This window comes from Nyctereutes procyonoides, unplaced genomic scaffold (genome assembly GCF_905146905.1).
Source record: "Nyctereutes procyonoides isolate TBG_1078 unplaced genomic scaffold, NYPRO_anot_genome, whole genome shotgun sequence".
Lineage (NCBI taxonomy): Eukaryota > Metazoa > Chordata > Mammalia > Carnivora > Canidae > Nyctereutes > Nyctereutes procyonoides.
In genome coordinates, this window is record NW_026575146.1 from 15,744,627 (window position 1) to 15,764,795 (window position 20,169).

The 20,169-nt window shown below is 41.8% G+C and overlaps 1 protein-coding gene across 1 annotated transcript in view; it reads right to left on the reverse strand.

The window, feature by feature from the left end:
* Positions 1-20,169, reverse strand: part of PLG (plasminogen) — a 38,512-nt gene that overhangs the window by 4,738 nt on the left and 13,605 nt on the right. The window contains exons 7-16 of the mRNA XM_055311677.1: positions 18,490-18,608; positions 17,183-17,345; positions 16,322-16,467; positions 12,957-13,122; positions 8,291-8,472; positions 6,343-6,491; positions 5,225-5,318; positions 3,121-3,241; positions 1,603-1,677; positions 860-1,000 (exon numbers count right to left, since the gene is read on the reverse strand). Of these exons, the coding sequence (XP_055167652.1) occupies positions 860-1,000; positions 1,603-1,677; positions 3,121-3,241; positions 5,225-5,318; positions 6,343-6,491; positions 8,291-8,472; positions 12,957-13,122; positions 16,322-16,467; positions 17,183-17,345; positions 18,490-18,608 (1,356 nt within the window). The remainder of the gene's footprint in view (positions 1-859; positions 1,001-1,602; positions 1,678-3,120; positions 3,242-5,224; positions 5,319-6,342; positions 6,492-8,290; positions 8,473-12,956; positions 13,123-16,321; positions 16,468-17,182; positions 17,346-18,489; positions 18,609-20,169) is intronic.

A 20,169-nucleotide genomic window follows, 5' to 3' on the forward strand; every position in this document is an offset into this window, starting at 1 on the left:
TTACATGTACCCACCCCACTAGGCTACTTGTGCCATTCATCCACTGGACGTTCACAACAAGATGCCACGTGCCCAGAGCCCCAGAATCCTCCAAGCGGGTACTTCTTGTTTCACTGACAGTGCGATGCAGAAAACAAGCCTCCCCCTGTGCTGGCCTGGCCCATCCTCACCACTATCGGCATCGTCCCACTGCCATCTGGAATCCACCAGATATGGCGCCTGTGTTCCTTGTGCTTTGTGGACTCGCCCAAATGTGCCTGTTCTCAAAATAGCTGTTCATTTAGTTTCCTTTGTTGGGACCTGTTTCCAAATATCATGAACTTTAAATAACATAAGCAAATTTGTCATCTTCTCAGACTTAATAAAATTCTATCTCAACAAGGAAAATAAAATCAAGGATAGGAAGAATTTGCATTTATAAATTGTGTGTGTATGGGTCTGTGTGTGTTTATATTGTAGCTTTTTTAAGTGCTTTGAAATACAAAATTTCATTGGATTTTCCCCCCAACATATTATCTTGAAAGAACAGTCAACAAAGAAGAATTGAATAATTCTGTGAGTATGTTAGCTGACAGGCAAACTGAGAGTTTCAGGAGGAACCATGTACTTCAAGTTTCAGCTTACTCTTTTTCCACATGAGCATACTGAATCCTGCTGTCTTTTTTCAAGAGCATAGCCTGTGTGTGGTAGAATGGGGCCAAGCTCAGATTTTCTCTGTTCCCCAAAGTCCTCATGCCTTTCGTGTCCCGGACGGTGCCCCTCCCTGCCTATCCCCCACAACCCTGTTACACCCACGAAACACAGACATAAACTAAAGTTTTCACTGCTCTTGGGGTAAAAACCATGGGTGAGCTAGTACCTGCTCAGCTTCAACAAGGCGATGTCTGCACGTGTGGGCTCCAAGAACAGCTTGGACACCTCTATCTCCTGAACATCTGATTCAAGATTGGATTCTTTATGTGCACCCAGGATGACCTTATATGATGCAGGCCTCGAGGATCTAGGAAAGATGGTGACATCAGGAGCAAAACAATGTGCCAGCCCCTTTATCAGGTGCCCTTCTGAGTCATAAACATGGCTTCTTCTCCCTACTTGGCTACCTATAATCAGCAACCTCTGAGTGGCAAGAAACGAAGTTCACTATTTGCCTAAGTCTGGCCACTAAGGAATGCTCTTGGGGATGCTTTTGGTCTGACCACAGAGGAAGAATGAAATCAATAGTGAAATCAGCCCAAGAGCAGACACCCATGTCAGGACAACCGGGAGGACGAATGCCTGCCACAGTGAGCAGGTCTGCCATTGACCCAGGCCTGCAAACTTACCTGCCCTGGGTCTTCCTTCTTTGTTTCTCTCTAGAAATGCTCCCCCTCCTCTCTCATCCAATGGCCCTAGAAATTCTGCTTCAGCCTTCACATCTGCTCCCTGGTCCCTAAGTGTCACTGCCATGGTCCTAGTGACACTGCCTAGTTTTGCTGCCAAGGAAGGAAGGAAGGACGGAGACACTGAAAGAAAGGAGGGAGGAGAGCAAAAAAAGAGAGGGGCGAGGAAGAAGGCAAGGAATCTTTAGGATAAGTCCTCATATCCATTGTCCCCTAGACATACCTCTCCAGGCAATGGGCTGCCGTCAGCACCCACTCTGGGGATATTAAAGTCCCTCCACAGAAGTGCTTTCCATATCTAGAAGGAAAACATGCCAAAATTATAGTTCAAATCTGATGATATGTTCTATAGGAAACTAGAAAGAAGAGTTCACTCAATTTTTATAATGTTGATGTTCTCAAAGAAAAAGACTACGAGCCCATCATCAGGAAGGCAAGGTGTGCTTCAGTAATGGGTTTTCTAGAAGGTCTCATCCTTACCACACTTGAGATGGTTGGGGGAGGCTGAAGCACAGCTTGTCCACAGGACAGCAAAGCTGCAAGGCTGCAATAGGAAGCCCGTGTGCATGGTTTAGACTTGTTGGCTCTGGACTCCAACAGAAGTGACCAGCCAATGATCATCCTGTTGAGGCCTCTTTTATTTCTTTATGACAAGATTTATGCAAGGCTTGATGAGTCATTCTTCAGAGAGCCAGACATGACTCTAAATAGCTATGACTCATGGGAATCTGCTCATTTTACCCTCTTGGTGTGAGCCACTCCACGTGATGCCCAGCATAACGAAAGGGACAGAAATTCTAAGTTTCCAAGAGCAGGCATGATAATAATCAGTCAGGAGACAGACCACAGCACAGTTTGGGAAAGAAAGAATTTGAAGATGTGAAAGGGGAAGGTCTGTATAGCAAGGACTTAATAAATGAGAAGGCAAAGAGAAGAAAAGTCAACTCAACAAAAAAATGAAATGTACTGAAATCAAATTTATCGATGGACTCTCACACGGTTAGGGGAGGAAGGCAATTGAGAATGGCAACTGAGCACATATGTGTGCCTTGGTGCAGAAATGAGATGACGAAGCAACATGAAAAGCACATTTCACACACGTGCTTTTTTTTTTTTTTTGAGACATCCAGGAAAACCAAACTTATTAGAAGCTCACGCCATTGAAACAATCACCCAAGCTTTCTGGGTTCCATAGAATTGGAACTGATCACTCTTAAATTATGGTGATCCTAAACTATCCTACACTGAAGGGGGTGTGCTTGTGAGTGAGTGGGCATCCTCTGATTAAATTCAATAATTCACAAAAGTATAAAAAAAAGAGAGAATCTTTTCAGTGAAAGATAATAGATAATTTTGTCCATGCCTCTCCCAACATACCACATTTCTAAAAATATCCCATTCCCTTTGTCTTACATAGAGACAATGGACATTTCTAAAACCCTCCAGACATCTTCAATACTTTTCCAGTAAGATTGGATCTTGGTGTAAATTGCTACATCTGTAGATTTCAACAGTAGCTGCCCAAATCAAGGAAAGTATTCCAATTTGGGTTATTTTCAAAGTAGAGAACCTAGAAAAATGTAACTTTTTTGAATTCATAGTTTTTCCTTCCTCCTAAGAAGAGTATATAAGTATCAAGGCAAGTGCCGATACCTGAGCTATGTGCACTGTGTGGATGTAGAAAGGTTTTGCAGGGCTTACACAGAAGAATGGAACTCAGTGTTTCTGGAAATGCTGTTACCTTGTTCTAAGACTGATTTGCCAGGGCCAGGAATGTGGGTTGGCCACGCACCCACCTACGACCCTTCCAGGACATTTCTTTGGCTCCACCTGGGGCTTTCCGCAATCGAATGAAGAGGACACTGTGTCGCAAAGTGAAGAACAGAATCACATTTAAAGAAGCAAAAGCAATTCTGCATAAACAACTCAAGGTCATGGCCAAAGCACTGAGGTTGTGACATCTCAAAGCCCAAACTAAATAGCAAGGCCATAAGCACCTTTTGGGACATTTTTTCCTAGGTTTCAGAAGTGACAGTAGATAACACAGAACCTTCTCCTTTCAGGAAAATATAAGTACCTCTGTGTTATTTTGGGGCAAAGGGATTAAACAAATTGGTAGAGTTAGGTGTTAGAGTGAGAGCTTTGCCGAGAGGACCCTGACGGACACCCAACTGTTATTCTGACTTGACATGATATATCAAGGTTCCCATCTTCATCACGATCATCATCGTCTTTTCTTCGTCATCATCATTGTCATCTGAACTACATAGAGTTTACTGAAAACCATAGTTGTCATCCCCGTTGAAAGACACTATGGATATTTCTTTCATGTGAAGCTCTACGTGTGCATATATGTGCACGTGTGTGTGTATGTGATTGTATGGAACAAAGATAACTGTCCTGAACGTCTCTCAGCCAGCTTCTGGATGGGACTTCTAGAAGCTTCCCAAGACTATGCCAGTGCACTGGGGATGGCTTACATCCACTTGCCCGTATGCTCTATCTACCTCCTACCTTTCCACCTAGACAAACGGGGTCATGCCCCATCTTTGGTACCACTCACTAATGCCCAAACAGCTCCAGCCTCTAGAAGGCAAGAGCATCTGCTGGCGACCAAAGGCTGCATCTGGGAAGTTACTGTACTTCTCCCCCATGGGAATTGAGGAGCATCCTCCCAACTGTGGCATCTGTGGCAGGAATGTCAGGTGATAGGATAACTTAAAGGCAATCCTGCCAAGTAGGCCGCCTGTCCAACCTGGAAAACCAAGGCCATACGAGGCAGTAAGGTCTACCAGGAGGGGTGGGGCTGAGGATTGGGAGCCACCAGCTGAAGGGGAGGCACTAACCCCATTCAGGGACTTGCAGATGAAGGGGCCGCCAAGAGAGCTTCTGTAGAACAGAGAAAACAGCCACTTGAGAAAAATTCAGCTGTAAATTCACCCTAATTCCAGACAAGCAGCCAGGTGAAATCTTGCCCATCACCCTGGCCTCTCCTTCCCCCCACTGCTCTACGCCAAACTGCCCCCCAACTGCCTCTGCAGTGCCTTTGCAGCCAGGCTTCTCCCTCCCCAGCCCTGGCCCCTCTGTATGGCAGACACAAGCACATGCAATCAAGCCATGCAATCAAGCAAAGTAGTCCAGCCTGGTTTTCTGCAACCAAGACTAATTCTGTTTGCAAAGATAGGTCAGCAGAAAGTAAAAATAAGGTCCAGATCAAAGGGGCTCACATTGTTCTCCAGACCTACCCAGGGATGTGTATTCCAAACCTTTCTCCCTTCCCTGATTCAAGCTTCTTGCTCCCTAGAAAATCACAGGGAAATGAGGAAAGAAGCCACTCAAGCTTTCTTTAAGTGATGTGGCCAAAGTACGGGTAATGAACTGTAATTTTAGGATAAAGGAGATTTGGGGCTTAGTAAAAATTGATATTACTTCTCATTGAATTCTCAGAATGACAATGTATAGGTTTACAATGTACATTAAATGTTTGTATAATTTTTTTACTTCTCAGCCACTGAAAGGGAGAGTTTCCTATCCGGGGACTGGACTTATATTTGTTTTTCAGGCATTCCAAGAGGGACATGGAGAGTTCAGTGAGAGCATCCTGAGGCTGATTAGATCACCTATTTGCTCTTTTGAAGGACTGTGTATTTATTTAAGGTGTCAGGGAAGGGCGACTCCCTAACAAATGGGATCATAGGAGGACAGATTCAAGCGGCCTAGGATGAAGAGAGGGCAGCTCGCCTGAAATGCTCAGCAAAAAGTCCTCCTTTTGCAAATCCATATCAGGGATGTGATGCTGCATTTATCTGAGAAGTCATTTCCTTACAAGAAGGACAGCAACCTACCACACTGAGGCACATCACAGTAGTCAAAAAGTTTTCTTTGATTCATTGTGTAGCACCAAGGACCATTGACATCACCATCAGGATTACGGCAGTACTAAAATAAATAAATAAATAAATAAATAAATAAATAAATAAATAAATAAATAAATAAATAAATAAATAAATAAGACAGGTGTACAGGGGACTAGGCCCAGCGGAACAGAGAAGGTGTTCTGACAGACATTTCCCTGAAAGTCCTTAGAAGATGAAAGGTAGTGTTCCTAGTTTTTTGTGGTGGAAGACAAAGTTATTCTTTAGGATGTTATAAGCTTCTGACTCAGCATATGCCATTGGTCACATCTCCCTTCTTCAAAGAAGCTCCTTGTGTGAGTGACTCTCCTGGAAGGAAGGTGGAGATCCTGAGGGGTCCTGAGGTAGAGATGACATCAAGGGGCCTCCCCTCCAGCAGTCTGTGTCAGCAGACCTCTGAGAGAGCAAGCAGTAGAGGACCATGAGACATGACTGACCCGTCATGTCCCTGCTTCACATCAGCAGTTGACTACCCAATGACACCTGTTTGCTCTTGGCTCAGAAATTACTCCCAAGAACTGTGCACATTCCATGGTTCAAGCCACAGGAAGGCAATGTCTCCCTCTCCTCTACCTACCCCCAAGGTAAACCGGTCCCACAGAGTGTGTGACTAGAGGAAATCCTACTGTGTGGAGTCCTAGTGGCCCATCCACATTTTCTTCTAGGAGTTTGGCGCTCCTTCTCCAAGCCCATCCCTTGTCTCGACTAAAAGGTCATGAAAGCCATCCTTGACCACCGGAACATGGAAGACAAACACTAGAAACTAGACACAGCACATAATACGAGCAGCAAGCAGGGGATGTCACAAATGCAAACAACAGGAGGAACCTGTGGACAGTGGTCACAAGCATAGAAGTCTGCTTGCCTGTGCAAACCATAGTGGCCATGCTGGTGCCAGTCACGTGGAGGCTTAGTTCCTGAGACCTCTCATAATCCGCCTGCCACCACCAAGGACCAGCCCAGGCTGACTTGCTGTAACATGGGACCAGTGCTGTTAGCAAAGATTGGTCAGCAAAAGGCAAAACCAAGTCCAAATCAAAGTGGCTTACGTTTTTTTCCAGACCAGCCTGTGGATTTGTCTCTGGAGTGAAAATACTGTGTCTGTGGGGCTCCTGGGCAGCCCACTCCTGGCATGGGATGCCCATCACAGTGGTTGCCTTCTTGCCCCGGTATCCTTTGCCATTCCCGAACATGCAGTCTGTAAGGAAGAGGAAATGGGCGGTTATGTGTTACTGCCCAGACCCAGGATGGTAGGGAAGATAGGCCGTCGTGCTAGGACTCTCTAATGACAGATTCTGTGGTCACATCCCTAAGGCGCTGGAATGCTGACAATTACAGCAAACACTGCCTATTTTACCAGGTTACTAAAAACGCCTGGGAAATAATCAGAAGCCAAAATGTTAGCGTGGGAATTTTGGCCAGGACACGAAGAGAGTCAATTTTATAATACGCTGAGTGGTGAGACAGCACCCGGATGATTCGCATAAAGCAGATGACCCTCAAACACCTGGTTCTCAAGGCTGGGTTAAAAAAAAAAAGAGTGCAAATTGGAAAGGATTTTTATGCAAGATACTATTTTGGCTAGAGCTGGGCTGTGAGTTCCCATCCTTTGGCATGAAGGGCTTTATCCACAGACGGCTTGGGGCTCCTCCTCCAAGCCCATCCCTTGTCTCGAGCCTAGGGAAAGGAGGCTTCCACAAAAACCCTCGGAGAACATGATGCATGTCCCATAAGGGGACCCAGGGCACCAGTGCTCTGATGGCCACTTGAAAAATCCAAAATGCAGAAGCTGGGCCAGCTAGCTTCTCTGCCCGTGGTCTACAAGCCCAATGTTTGCCAGGACTGGGGTAAGGGTGTTACCCACACACCAGATGGGGAGAAGGCACCTGGGGGAACCATGGTAGGCCGTCTCAAGACTCACCCACGAGGGACACCCAGATGGGCATGGAGCCCGAAGCATCAACAAGAGAGAGGGAAGAGAGAAGTACCAGCCTGTTCAAGGAAGACTGGGCTAGGTTCTCCTCTGCGGAGCAGCCAAGCCCACTCAGGACAGAGAGGGGTGCCAACTTCAAACCAAAGTTCTCGTTTTAACCCCCACCGTCTGCAGGCTTTTGAATTATCCGAAAGCGACCAGGCAAGTTACAGAGCTGGAGTTTTCATGCTGGGCCCGGGGGTAAGACAAGCACGGAAGCAGGTGCTAAGCACTCAGAGCTGCTCCCCGAGGGCCAGGGAAGCTTAGAAGGCTGTGATTATTTCCTGCCTCCATCTCTGTGCTCAGTGACCCTGCAAGCCACGTATCCGCTTTGCCAGGTTCGTGCTGGAGAGCCGGGCTTGACTGTCCTGAGAGCACTCCCAGTCCAGTCTGTTCAAAACCAAGTTAATCGGGATCCCTGGGTGGCGCAGTGGTTTAGCCTCTGCCTTTGGCCCAGGGCCTGATCCTGGAGACCAGGGATCGAGCCCCATGTCAGGCTCCCTACATGGAGCCTGCTTCTCCCTCTACCTGTGTCTCTGCCTCTCTCTCTCTCTCTCTCTCTCTCTGTGTGTGTGTCTCTCTCTCTCTCTCTCTCTCTCTCTCTCTCTCTCTCTCTCTCTCTCACTGTGTCTATCATGAATAAATAAATAAATAAAATCTTAAAAAAAAAACAAATTAATCATTTCCATGTCTCCGTGGGAGGCAAGGATTTGGTGTTCTAGCAGGTACCATTGCAGCCGGCGCTGCCATCCTCCACCTCTCAATCCACGCAGGCTCGAATTTTATCCATCCCTCCAAACCACTTGGTTTTCAAGTCCTAAAAACACAGCCCGCCCACGTTTCGCCAGCAATAGCGGCTCTGGCCGCCCCGGATCCCGGATGCCACGCCAGGCTGGCCTCCACTTGGCAGACCCTGGGCTGCGCTCGGTTCCCTGGAGCAATGAAGTGCTCTGCCTCCGTTAGACGGGCCTCCTCTTGTCATCCCCGTGCCCAGGTGGCCAGAGGCCTGGGCACAGATATCCCACCTGATGCAGAAGGATCCTGCCCGCTCGGAACTTGGGGCACAGCGGGGGAGTTGGTGGCACTCCCCTCCGGGTCTAAGCATTTTCTCAAGTTACAGAACTCCCAGCGCACAGAGGGGTCGGTGGTGTAACACCAAGGGCTTTTGTCAGCGTCGGGGTTCCTGCAGTAGTTCATTGTCAGGCCACTGTAAATTCCACAACACAGGTCAGGAGGGTGGAGAATCTTCCAGGGCACCCCGCACCCTCAGCCTTTTGTCATAATAGAGTGCTAATAAGTGATTTTGAAACATTTCCATTAAAGATACTGCACGTACCAGTTATTATTATAATGCAACAAACAAAAGGCTCTCAACTTCCGAACTGGGCGCACTGAAAACATCAATTACAATTTTTATCTCAAAAATCAAACGTAATATGTGCTCCATTATAAAAACTGAAATAGGGCAGCCCGGTGGCTCAGCAGTTTAGCGCCACCTTTGGCCCAGGGCCTGATCCTGGAGACCCAGGATCGAGTCCCACATCGGGCTCCCTGCATGGAGCCTGCTTCTCCCTCTGCCTGTGTCTCTGCCTCTCTCTCTCTGTGCTTCAGATTAATAAATAAATAAAATATTTTTTAAAAACTGAAATAATATATGTGTGTAAATGAAAGTACCCAAATATCTTCCTTTCCACGGGCAGGGGTCGTACATCTCCCAGAGATAACCAATACTGGATTTAAAGCTCACGTTTTAGAATGTTTTCCTATGCGTGTACAACTATGTCTGTATCCCTCTGTAGGAACGCATAGAACTGTATAAGTTGGAACTAAAACTTATTTCCTCGAGGGGTGACATCGTGAGGACACTCTTTGGCCAGTCCCCTCTGTCCACTGACTCACAGTGTTGCTAAAACGCTGTGCACTGGGACACCTGGGTGGCTCAGGGCATGATCCCGGGATCCGGGATCAAGTCCCACATTGAGCTGCCTGCTGGGAGGCTGCTTCTCCTTCTGCTTGTGTCTCTGCCTCTCTCTCTGGGTCTCTTATGAATGAATAAAATATTTTTTTAAAAAATGATTGTACATTTCATACTCCACACAGCACGGAGGAGGGGGGTGGTTGTTCTATGATCTTGGCATCACTTATCGTCTGTCGTTCTAATGGCAGGCACTGCCAATGGGCTATTGTGGTTATAACTTATCTCCTTGATGGCTAAGATATTGACAATTTTTTTAGGTACTTAATGGCCACTTGTATATCTTCCCTGTGGAATGCCAGAGGAAGTACTGTCCATTTTTATTAGGTAGGAAAAATATTTATATATTCTGGATGTAAGCCATGTCAAATATATGCATTGAGTATATTTTTCTTCCAGTCTGTGACATATCCATTTTTTTTAATAGTGACTTTTGGTGAGCAGAAGTATTCATTTTGTTAAAGTCCAGATTAGACATGTTTTTCCTTTTATTCCATCTTTTAGGTCCTGTCTAAAAATTTTTGCCTTCCTGAAGGCTATGAAAATATTCTTTTATGTTTTTGCCTGGAAGCTTCATATTTCAGCTTTGGTATTAGCTTGTACCTTCAGGTTGAAGGACTTTATCTAATGTGAGATAAGAAGAGTCAAGGATTTGGTTGTTTTGTTTTGTTTTTCTGTATGGCTATCCATTTGTTCCAGAATAATTTTGGAAAAGATTTCCTATTCCTACTGCTTTGCTTTGCCATCCATATTGAAAATCAATTAACCGTATTTAAATATGGTAAATATATACAGGTCTGTTTCTGGAATGTTCGTTCCTCTATTTGTGTATATTTCCACCAGTACCATTGTGTCTTGATAATACACTTTTATCATAAGTCTTTAAATCAGGGTGGGTAAGTCCTCCAACTTTGGTCTTCTTCTATAGATTGTTTTGGTGATTCTAGGTCTATTGCATATAGATTTTGTCCTTTTCCCCCCCAAAAAGAAAAAAAAGCCACAGGAATTTTGCTTGAATGTATGTTGAATCCAAAATCCAACTTGGTAAGAATTAATGCTGATTCTTTTAATCCACAAACATAGTATATATTTATTTAGATCTTTTAAATTTTTCTCAATATTTTACAGTATGTAGCATATAGCTCTTATAAACATTTTCTTAAATTTATCATTAAATACTTCATTTTTTATACCATTGCCAGTGATTTGTTCTAAAATTTTTCTTTTCCAAGTGGTTATTTCTGGTATAGATATACAATAGATTTTTGTGTATTGAAATTGTATTACTTTTGTATCTTTTTATTTTGCAAAATTCACTTATTTTTGTCCTTAGGATTCTGAATCTATTAATCTAGTTTTCTGTGAATAAAGACAGATGTACTAATTCCTTTCTAAACTTTAGGCTCTTTATTCTTTTTTCTTCTCAATTTTACAGAGAAAGTATTAATCTTTCCTCATTAACATATTAGCTGGAAGATTTTTGTAGAATGTCTTGATCAAGTTGAGGAGTTTCCCTTCTATTCCTAGTTTGCTAAGACTTTTTACAATCATGGATAAATGTTAAATATTGTCTAATGTCTTCCTATATCTATTTATACAATTATATGATTTATCACTTTTATTCTGTTAACATATTGGATTATGTTGATTGTTTGTAAATGTTAAACCAAACCTGCATTCATTTTACTAATTTTAGTTAAGTCTTTTTGTCTATGTTCACAACAGAAAATGTTCTGTAGTTTCTTGCAATATTCTTGTCTACTTTTTGTATCTCAGTTTTTTGGGCCTCACAAAATGAGTTGAGAAGTATTCCCTCCTCCTCTATTTTCTGTAAGCAATTATAAGGGATCAGTATTAACTCTCCTTGAATATTTAATAAAATTTGATGAATTTTAAAATTCTATTTATGATTCATTGAGCTTCTTGAACCTATAAGTTCATAATTTTCTTCATATTTGGAAAATTTTTCAGCCATCTTTGCTTGAAGTATTTTTTTCTGTTTCAATATCTGTTTCCTCTCCTTCTGGGACTTGATTTAAATATATATTAGACCTTTTGAAGAGATCCTTGAAGTTCTGTTTATTTTCTTTCAGTTTTTGTTTTGAATTTGTACTGCAGGTTGTATAGCTTATACTGCATTATTTTCAAGTTAACTTTTTCTTCTGTAATGTCTAACCTGATGGTAAGGCCATCTAATGAATTTTTTATTTAAGATATATTTTTTAAGTCCTGTCTTTTCCATTTGGCTCTTTTATAGTTCTCTTTTCTCTTTAGAATGTCCACTTTTCTCTTTTATATTCCTATTTTCCCTCAAATCCTTGAACACAATCATAATATCTTTTTAAATTTCTGTCTGCTTATTCCATCATTTCTATCATTTCTGGGTCTGCTTGTTTTGACTGATTTTTCTCCTGGCACTGAATCACATTTAATGTTATCTTCGTATGTCTGGTATTTTTAAATTTGTGCCAGGCATTGTAGATGCGACATGACTGACTGGATTTTGTTGTTTTCCTCTAAAGACAGTTGAATTTACATGTGGCAAACAGCTAATTTACTAATAGATTATTCTGATTCTCCTAGGGTTGCTTTTAAGCTTTGGTGGGGTGTTTCTAGAATAATCTTTATTTTAGGAATACACTAATTCTACTCCTAAAGTGTGAATCTTCTAGAGTCTCTACTGGATGCTTACTGTGTCCCATGAAGTCTCTCCTCTCTGTATAGTCAGAATTTCAAGCCTCTGAACATAGAATCTCCCAATGTTGTGTGGGTTCTATAATCCCCATTCATCTCACCACTCCCTGGTAGTTGTTTCTTCCTCATGGTTGTTCTTTGTCCCATGAACTTTGTGGAATCTCTCCCTGTGTGTGTGCACCTGTATATTCAGCCAAAGATTTAAGGAGAGCTATGCGTATTAGTTGAGCTCCTTCTCTACATTGATCTTTTCTTATTATTATCCAGCCTACAAAATCATAGCTGCCTCAGTAAGCCCATTTACTAATTTACTACTAATAATTTATTTCACTTTCTACAGGTTCTCAGTCTTGTGATAACTGTTGTCCATCAGGTGCAAACAGTTTTTCCCTACATTTTGTAAATGTTTATGGTGGGAATGCTGCTCTTTGCCCATCTACCTGTCCATTTTGCCTATCAGCATCTGTATACTTCCTAACACTCCTCTGCCCTTCTGCTTTTGCTCTTTATGTCCTGGCAGCTCATACCACTGCAGACCACTTGTGCTCAGGACCCATATATTACTACAACTTAAGTGATATATACTGGATAATACATATATTCAAGTTTATAGATATTTGTGATCCAATGACAAACACAAACTTCATTTCAGAGGTTGCAGGTTGGAATAATAAGATTCCATAGTTGTGCAATCTAAAGTTGTGGTCTTTAGTAGGTCTGTGGAAGTGGAATAGTACTGTTTCTAAGTTTTTGGTCTTTTGGTCTCCTGAGCTTTCCACTAGCATGAACTCAATACCTCTATACATCTCCTCTTTCTTTCACAGAAGTACTCAGGAAAGATAACCAGTCTGTAACTTCTCTTTTTTCAGAGCTTTTGCTCAAAAGCAAGGTGCCCAAGACATTTGCCTCATATTCTGGAGCCAAGATAAATTTGATTCTAAGATGTTAGTTTAAAGCATGGACCTTCAAACAGAAATTTACATTGGCTTTTGCTCCCCTCATGGTAAAAATCAAAGACATACGCCTCTGGGAAGTGTTCTGGGGTCTTCTCATGTCGGTGTGGTGTCATAGATGACCAAGACTGACATTTCCTTCCTGTGATAGTAGTGGATGATGTGCCTCGATAACTCTGCCCATTGCCATGGTAGCACTCCTGTACCACAGGAGTTTGTTCAGGTGGCACTGAAGCTGAAATAGAAGATAATCAACTAAGTAATCACTAGAACAGATATGTGAAGCAATTGATGGCACAAACAGAACTATAGTCTCTGGGAATTAATTTTGCTTTCTTTTCCATATTGGGAGGCAAATGGACTTGCAAAGAAAATAATATCTCCATCACACTGTAGAACTTTAATGACCTAATTTTTCTTGCAAATGTTTAATTAAAGCTCAGGAAAAAAACACATGGGTCAGAGTGCTTTTAATTGGAAATTGCACTCATGTGCAATTCTTGTTTATGGATGTCTACTGAGTGTTCATGAGAACAATTGGGTAGGAGCTCAGAGGTACATTCAGTAGTGCAGGCTGCATGTGGCAAGTGGTTTCCAGTGGGGGCAGAAATGATATCCTTGTATGGGTTTCCCCAGACCTTTTCTTTATACAAAGCCAAAGCCTTAAACTGGTAGGAGATGGGGCAGAAAATAGTTCCGCATCCAAGCATGCAAGCAAAATATCCCTTGTCTCTCAGGGAGGGGCAGAGGCAAAAATATATTCTCCTCTAGGGGAGGCCTGGGAATTCTTTTGTGCTAAGGATCTTTCACTGATGTGGAGCAGAAGTCTGCTACTTTTCTACTTAAGAACCACCACAGATACAAGTTAGAATTTAGTTCCATGGAAAGAAGGGAGAAGAACATTAAGAAAATACTACCTTCCAAGCCTATGTGCATAGAGCCCATCTAAGACTGAGGGTAGATCAGGAAGGTAGAGAATGCCCACCCCCATCAAGAGCGTAGCTTGAGAAACAAGTAATTTTATAGCAGTTTGTCACAAAAGTCTGGTTTGGAGCAAGACCCCTTCGTGGTGTAAACATGCAGTGACTGCTAAAAATTGAGACTGAATTACGAGTCCTAAGAAAACTCTTGAGCCCCACCCCCAAATTGTATTCTAAGGAATGTGAAGGAGTGAGAAGGGGATATGAGGAATGTGATGCTTGCTTAAAGTAAAAACAGCAATGGCTCAGACGCAGTTCATCTGCTGACTAGTTGACTCAGTCACCCACACAACATGCTTACAAAAGGAGGGGGTCCATTTCAAAGTGGAAGGAATATTTACTGCAATCTCTACTAGTCTGCTGCACAGCATGCTTAGCATTTGATAAAAAATCACAAGATATACCAAAAAAGAAAGAGTAATCAAAAGAACCAGACTCAGAGATGACTAGAGCAGACTATTAGAGACTGTGAGGATTAGCATGCTGAAACATCTCAGTGTAGAGGTGAATGATACACACAAATTTAGAAGAATTTCAGCTGAGATGGAAACTATAAAAAAAGAATAAAATGCAAATGCTAGAAATAAAACCATGGTATTAGAGATGAAAAATTCCTTTGAGGGGCTGAGCAGCCAACTAGACACAACCGAAAAGGCAATCAGTGAACTTGAATGTAGGTTAAAAGAAATTATCTAACATGACATGTAAAAAGACAAAAAAAAAAGTGGAGGGGAAAAGTAGAACAAACATACAAGAGGTATGAGATAATATGAAAGGCTAATGGAGTCTAGAAAAGGAAAATAGAAAAAGAGAGAGAGAATGAGAGCAGGGAAAAAATATTTGCATAATAATGGTTGAGAATTTTACAAAAGTAATGAAAATCAACAATCCACAAATTCAAGAAGCTCAGAGAACCTCAAGCAGGATAAACATGAAAAAGTAAAGAAATAAACAACACATGAGGACACATCACAATCAGACTGCAGACAACCAAAGATAAGAGAAAGTCTTAAAGGCAGCCAGAGAGGAAAGAAGTATTAAATACATAGGAGCAGAGACCAGGTTTCTCGGCAGAAGCTGTTCAGAACAGAATACATGGAGTGACATGTTTAAAGTGGTAAAAGGAAAATATTTTCAGCCCAGAATTCTACAACCAACAAAATTATTTTTTTAAGCTGAAGGCAAAATAAAGATTTTCAGACATACAAAAGCTGAAAGATGTCAGTAGCAGCAGATCTGTATTACAAAAAATGTTAAAGGCTGAGTTTTTTTTTGCAGAAAGAATGTGATACCAGATAGAAATTTGAATCTCCAAAAGTAAATGAAGAGCGTCAGAAATGGGAGATATATAGATAGATTAGATAGATAGATAGATAGATAGATAGATAGATAGATAGATAGATGATAGATAGATATTTTAAGTTTATTATCACTTTGAAATGTGACTATTCAGGCAAAAATAATATCAATATATTGTGAGATTTATACCATAGTTGAAATAAGTTCTTTGAGAACAGTAGCACACCACTTTGGAAGGAAGAAATAGAAATACAATGTTTTCAGGTTCTTGCATTATACATCAAGTAAAGTAATATCATTCAAAGGTAGGATGCGGTTAAGCTAAAGATGCATATTCTAAATGTTAGAAAAAATACTAAAAACATCAAAATGGTTTAACTAATAAGCAAATAGTGGTGATAAAAGAGAATCAAAAAATATTGGGTGAACACCAACAAAGGCAGAAAAAGATTTTAAAAGGAATAAAGCTCAAACAGGACAAGTAGAAATAACTTAAATCCAACCATATTAACAATTACATTAAATGCAAATGCCAAGTATCTCATTAAAAAAGGCTGAGAAAAAAAGAGGTATCATGCAAACACCAGTGCAAATAGAGCTTCAAGGGCTGTATTCCTATCAGTGAAAGTAGACTAGAGCAGGCAATATTTCCAAAGATAAGGGAAGACATTACCTAATGATAAAGGGGTCATTTCTTCAGAAGACATAACAACCGTAAATGTATATATGCCTAATAGGGAGTTCCAGAATAGACAAAGCAAAGACCAAAAAGACGGATGAATCTGCAGCTGAAGTTGCAGATGTCACTGTTCATCTCTCAGTAATCAGTGGAACGAAGATTTAAAAAAAAAATGAGTATGGATTCAGAAGAGCTGAACCATACCCACTTGTCCTAATTGGCCTTTACAGGACACTCTACCCAACAACAGCAAAGCTAACGCACCTCTCAAGGACACAGGGCACATTCAGCAAGATGACCATATTCTGAATCTTAAAACAAGCCTCAACAAATTAATAGAATTGAAATCACAGAGCATATCCTCTGACCAGATCAGAATTAAACTATAAGCAAAGCTAATGTGTATTGTGATCCCATTGGAGTGGAAAAAGAGGGCACACTGGGGCCCTCGATAAGCTTTCGTCCCCTTTTCTTACCTGGGGCATCCAAATATTCTGAGGTTATTGGAGAGGACTCACAGGACGGAATCTGGCAGTGTTCCCACCTCACCTCACTGTTGGTTGTGTAGCACCATGGAGCTGTTTCTCCATCAGGGTTGCGACAGTAGTTTTCATCCAAATTTCTGAAAAAAGAAGTGATTATGAGTTCGGCTTTCCAAAAAGGCTAAATAAATAATGATGCACCCATGCTTATTAATGGTGATATTGGGGATGTATCCAGCTAATTCTCCAGAATTACACAGACCAAATAATAGGTGGAAACTGAAGCAGAACCGGGATTCCACAGGGTCTGCAGAGTTATGGCACTGATGCTTCTCGCTGGTAAATGAAGGGAATATATGTCTCAACTGTGGATAGTCAAGCAAAATTGGTCTTTTGCTGGATGCCAGGCCCTATGCACAATGCTGAAAGTACAGTATTTTCTGCACTGTTCCTGCCTCAAGGATACCTCAGAGCCAGGGAATTCAAGTGTTACAGCAGCAGAATTTAACTGCTCTCAATCTCACTGTGCGTTTAGTGGAGGGCTTGTCAGAGCATGTTGCTGGGACCCACTCCCAAGCTTCTGATTTAGTAGGTCTGGATAGGACCCAGGAATCTGCATTCCTAACAAATTCGCTGATGCCCATGCTGCTGGGCTGGTGAGCCATACTTTGAGAAGGAGTCTTAGAACAAAATCAAGAGCAAAATTTCACTTCCTTTGCAGATGATTTGGCCAGTTTTCATTCCAGAATACTGTTAAAGTAGGTTCCTCCAGGAACAAAACCAAGGCCAAGTCAGTGGGGTTTCACATTCCAGAGGGGATTGAGACCAGAGGATTGAGACCAGAGGCGGACTTACTTGCAAGGGAAGTTTTCTGGGGTCCTGTTGTGCTTGTGAGGGGTCTGTTCACTCCAGTGCTGACACGTATGTCCAGAGACAGTGACTGACACCTTCCCTCGGTAGCTCTCCCCTCTGCCCTTCAGACACTGGTACGTTGGGCCCGAAGGGGGTGGTGGTGTTGCTTGAATGAGGTAATATGTTGCAATGAATATTTTTATAATAAAGAATTCACGGATGTTGTAGAGGAATGGATGCAAAGAGTATCAGCCTGCCTTCTGCCCAATCCTCTCTTAGAATCTGGCCCTTGAAAATTGTCTACCATTTTCAAAAGAAGTTGAGTTGCTAGAATCAGTGTTTATGAGATCATCTCACAAGGAACTCCTTCCAGGACAAGACCCTTGGTGTAGATGCTTCTTTCTATGTTTCCTCTGTTCAGTTCATCATACATGATAAGTGTCACCTATACCAATGATACAACTTCCTTTATGATGAATAAATTATTCATTGAATAAACATAACTGGGTGCCACCCAGCATTCCATAAAGTCAAACAACAGAGAGTCGTTTGAAAGAAGGCAAAATTATCTCCACGGAAAATGTATAATACAGAAATCAAGAAATTCTTGAGAGAAAAAAAAAGGTGACAAAAAGAGAAATTGATATTCATAAAGGAGAGCACCTGATAACCTTCAGAGTTCTAAAGGATGATCAAAGATCATGAAGCCACCATCAGGATTTTCTGCATCTTTCTTTTAACTTCTGATGTCTGTTCTTGTCTAAATATTTAGTCCTTTGCTACAAATTCTCCCAGAAGGAAAATATTATAAAATGATTCTTTCCAAGTCATTCCTTCCAAGTGTCCCCCTGAATGCTATTCTGCTGGTCTCTCACAAGTCTGGTTCACTGAAAAACTGTACATCCGGAGAAATCTGCTTATAAAGCAACAGTTACAAGGAACTCTGACTGATAAGGAAATCCATGTACCAGAAAGCACAGGTCTATTGCCCTTTAGCACTAGAGAAAACTAGGATAATAGAGGTACTTCTCCAAAACCTACATTCAGCTGTACTCAGAAGAGGCAGGAAAAACAACAAAAACATAATCGGTGGAGGCTCTGATCAATTTTCTACAGTAACCAATAAGTTGTTTTAGAAGATCAGTGACATCCTATTGGACCTGGAGGGCACTTCTTAGGCACAGCACTCAAGCACTGATACAAAGTTTTCATTTATTTGGTTTTTGGGGGTTTTTTGGTTGTTTGTTTGTTTTTATTCCAAGGGCAGAATGGGGGAGGATCCCTGAGCACTGGGTATGAGCTATACTTACTACAGCGGGGAATGTCACAGAATTCCCAGCGTTTGTTGGGATCCATGGTGAAACACCACGGGCGGGGCTCCCCATCAGGGTTACGGCAGTAATTCATCTTCAAGTTCTTGTTTGGAAATCTGAATTGACAAGAAGGATTTTATTTTATTAAAGAATTTTTATTTATTTATATTATTTATCATTTATATTATTATAAATAATATATTATATATTATATAATGTATGTTACATATTATTTATATATTTATTATATTTATTTTTATTTATTTATTTATTTATTTTATTAAAGAATTTATTGATTTATTCATCAGAGACCCAGAGAGAGAGGCAGAGACACAGGCAGAAGGAGGAGCAGACTCCGCACAGGGAGCCTGATGCAAGCTTGATCCCAGGACCCCAGGATCACGTCCTGAGCTAAAGGCAGACGCTCAACCTCTGAGCCACCCAAGTGCCTCAAGAAGGATTTGAATAGCACTGAACATTTTACAGTTATGGCCGAGAATGACTTCAAATGAGCAAATATTGAGCACCTGCTATGTGCAAGGCACAGTCGGGTATCCAAAGAAATGAACGGATGGATGCAGGCTTTTCTCAAAGACATAACAACTTCATTAGAAAGATCAGCTCAATATTCTAAGGGATGTTTTTCTAACAGTTTAACATGGGCAAAAATCAGAGAACTTTATCATTTTGGCCACCCGGAAAGTTAATGTAAGCCAGCTCCAGTTATTCGGCTGCTAATGATAGCTATTTTGCAAGACAAAGTACTCCCTGATCATTAGATAGTCATCTAATACACGGTATGGGCAAAAAATCAGCGTCCTCATAACTCAAAGGAATGGATGGCCCTTCCTGTCTGCCAGGTTCTGACTCTGCTGGCCTTCAAGCTTAGAGAAACTGGGAGGGATAATTATGCTCCTGCAAGCACCTGGCCAAACAGAGCGGTAGGGACCTCAGCAGAGACCCAGTGACTAAGACTGTGACATACACAGTGGGCCTCTCTGACGCTGTAAATACTCAGTTGGGACGCAGAGAGCAGCCAGCAGTGGCTTGAGCAAGCCTCTTCTTGTCTGTGGGAAGTGAATGTACCCAGCCTGGGCCTTGAGGCTTTTGCCATATTTCTTTTTGGAAGGAGAATGGCAAAGCTGGGTTTTAAGCTAGCAATATGGAATGGGAGGTACAGAAATTCAGTGGGACTGTGTTCCACAGGGAAATCTGTGGCTGAGTCCCATTTCTTAGGAGTTTTAAAAGCCCCATTATGGTTCTACCGTTGTCATAGAATGAAGAGACAGAAGAAAAGCAGCTACAGAGAAGGAGGCATTTTCCGGTGCAAGTAACGTACAGCAGAAGACCCACAAGATCTTACTCTAGAAATCATCATTACTTTCTAGATCATGGATTCTTATTCCTCCTCTGAATTCAAGATCCTCTTTGAAACTTCAGAGGAAGTTAGGAATCCCACCCCAGAAAAATGCACTGATATAAATACACATAAAATGTTGGATTCACCAAACCCCTAAAGCCCACCCATAAATTATACACCAGGAAGCCTTGAACCTCGTCAGTGTAGAGGAAGAGATTAAAGAGAAGGAATAAAGAGAAGAGGGAAATATTTGGAAAATCAGAATGACACGTATCCAAATTTCTCAAAATCTAGTGTGCATACTAATCAGCCAGGAA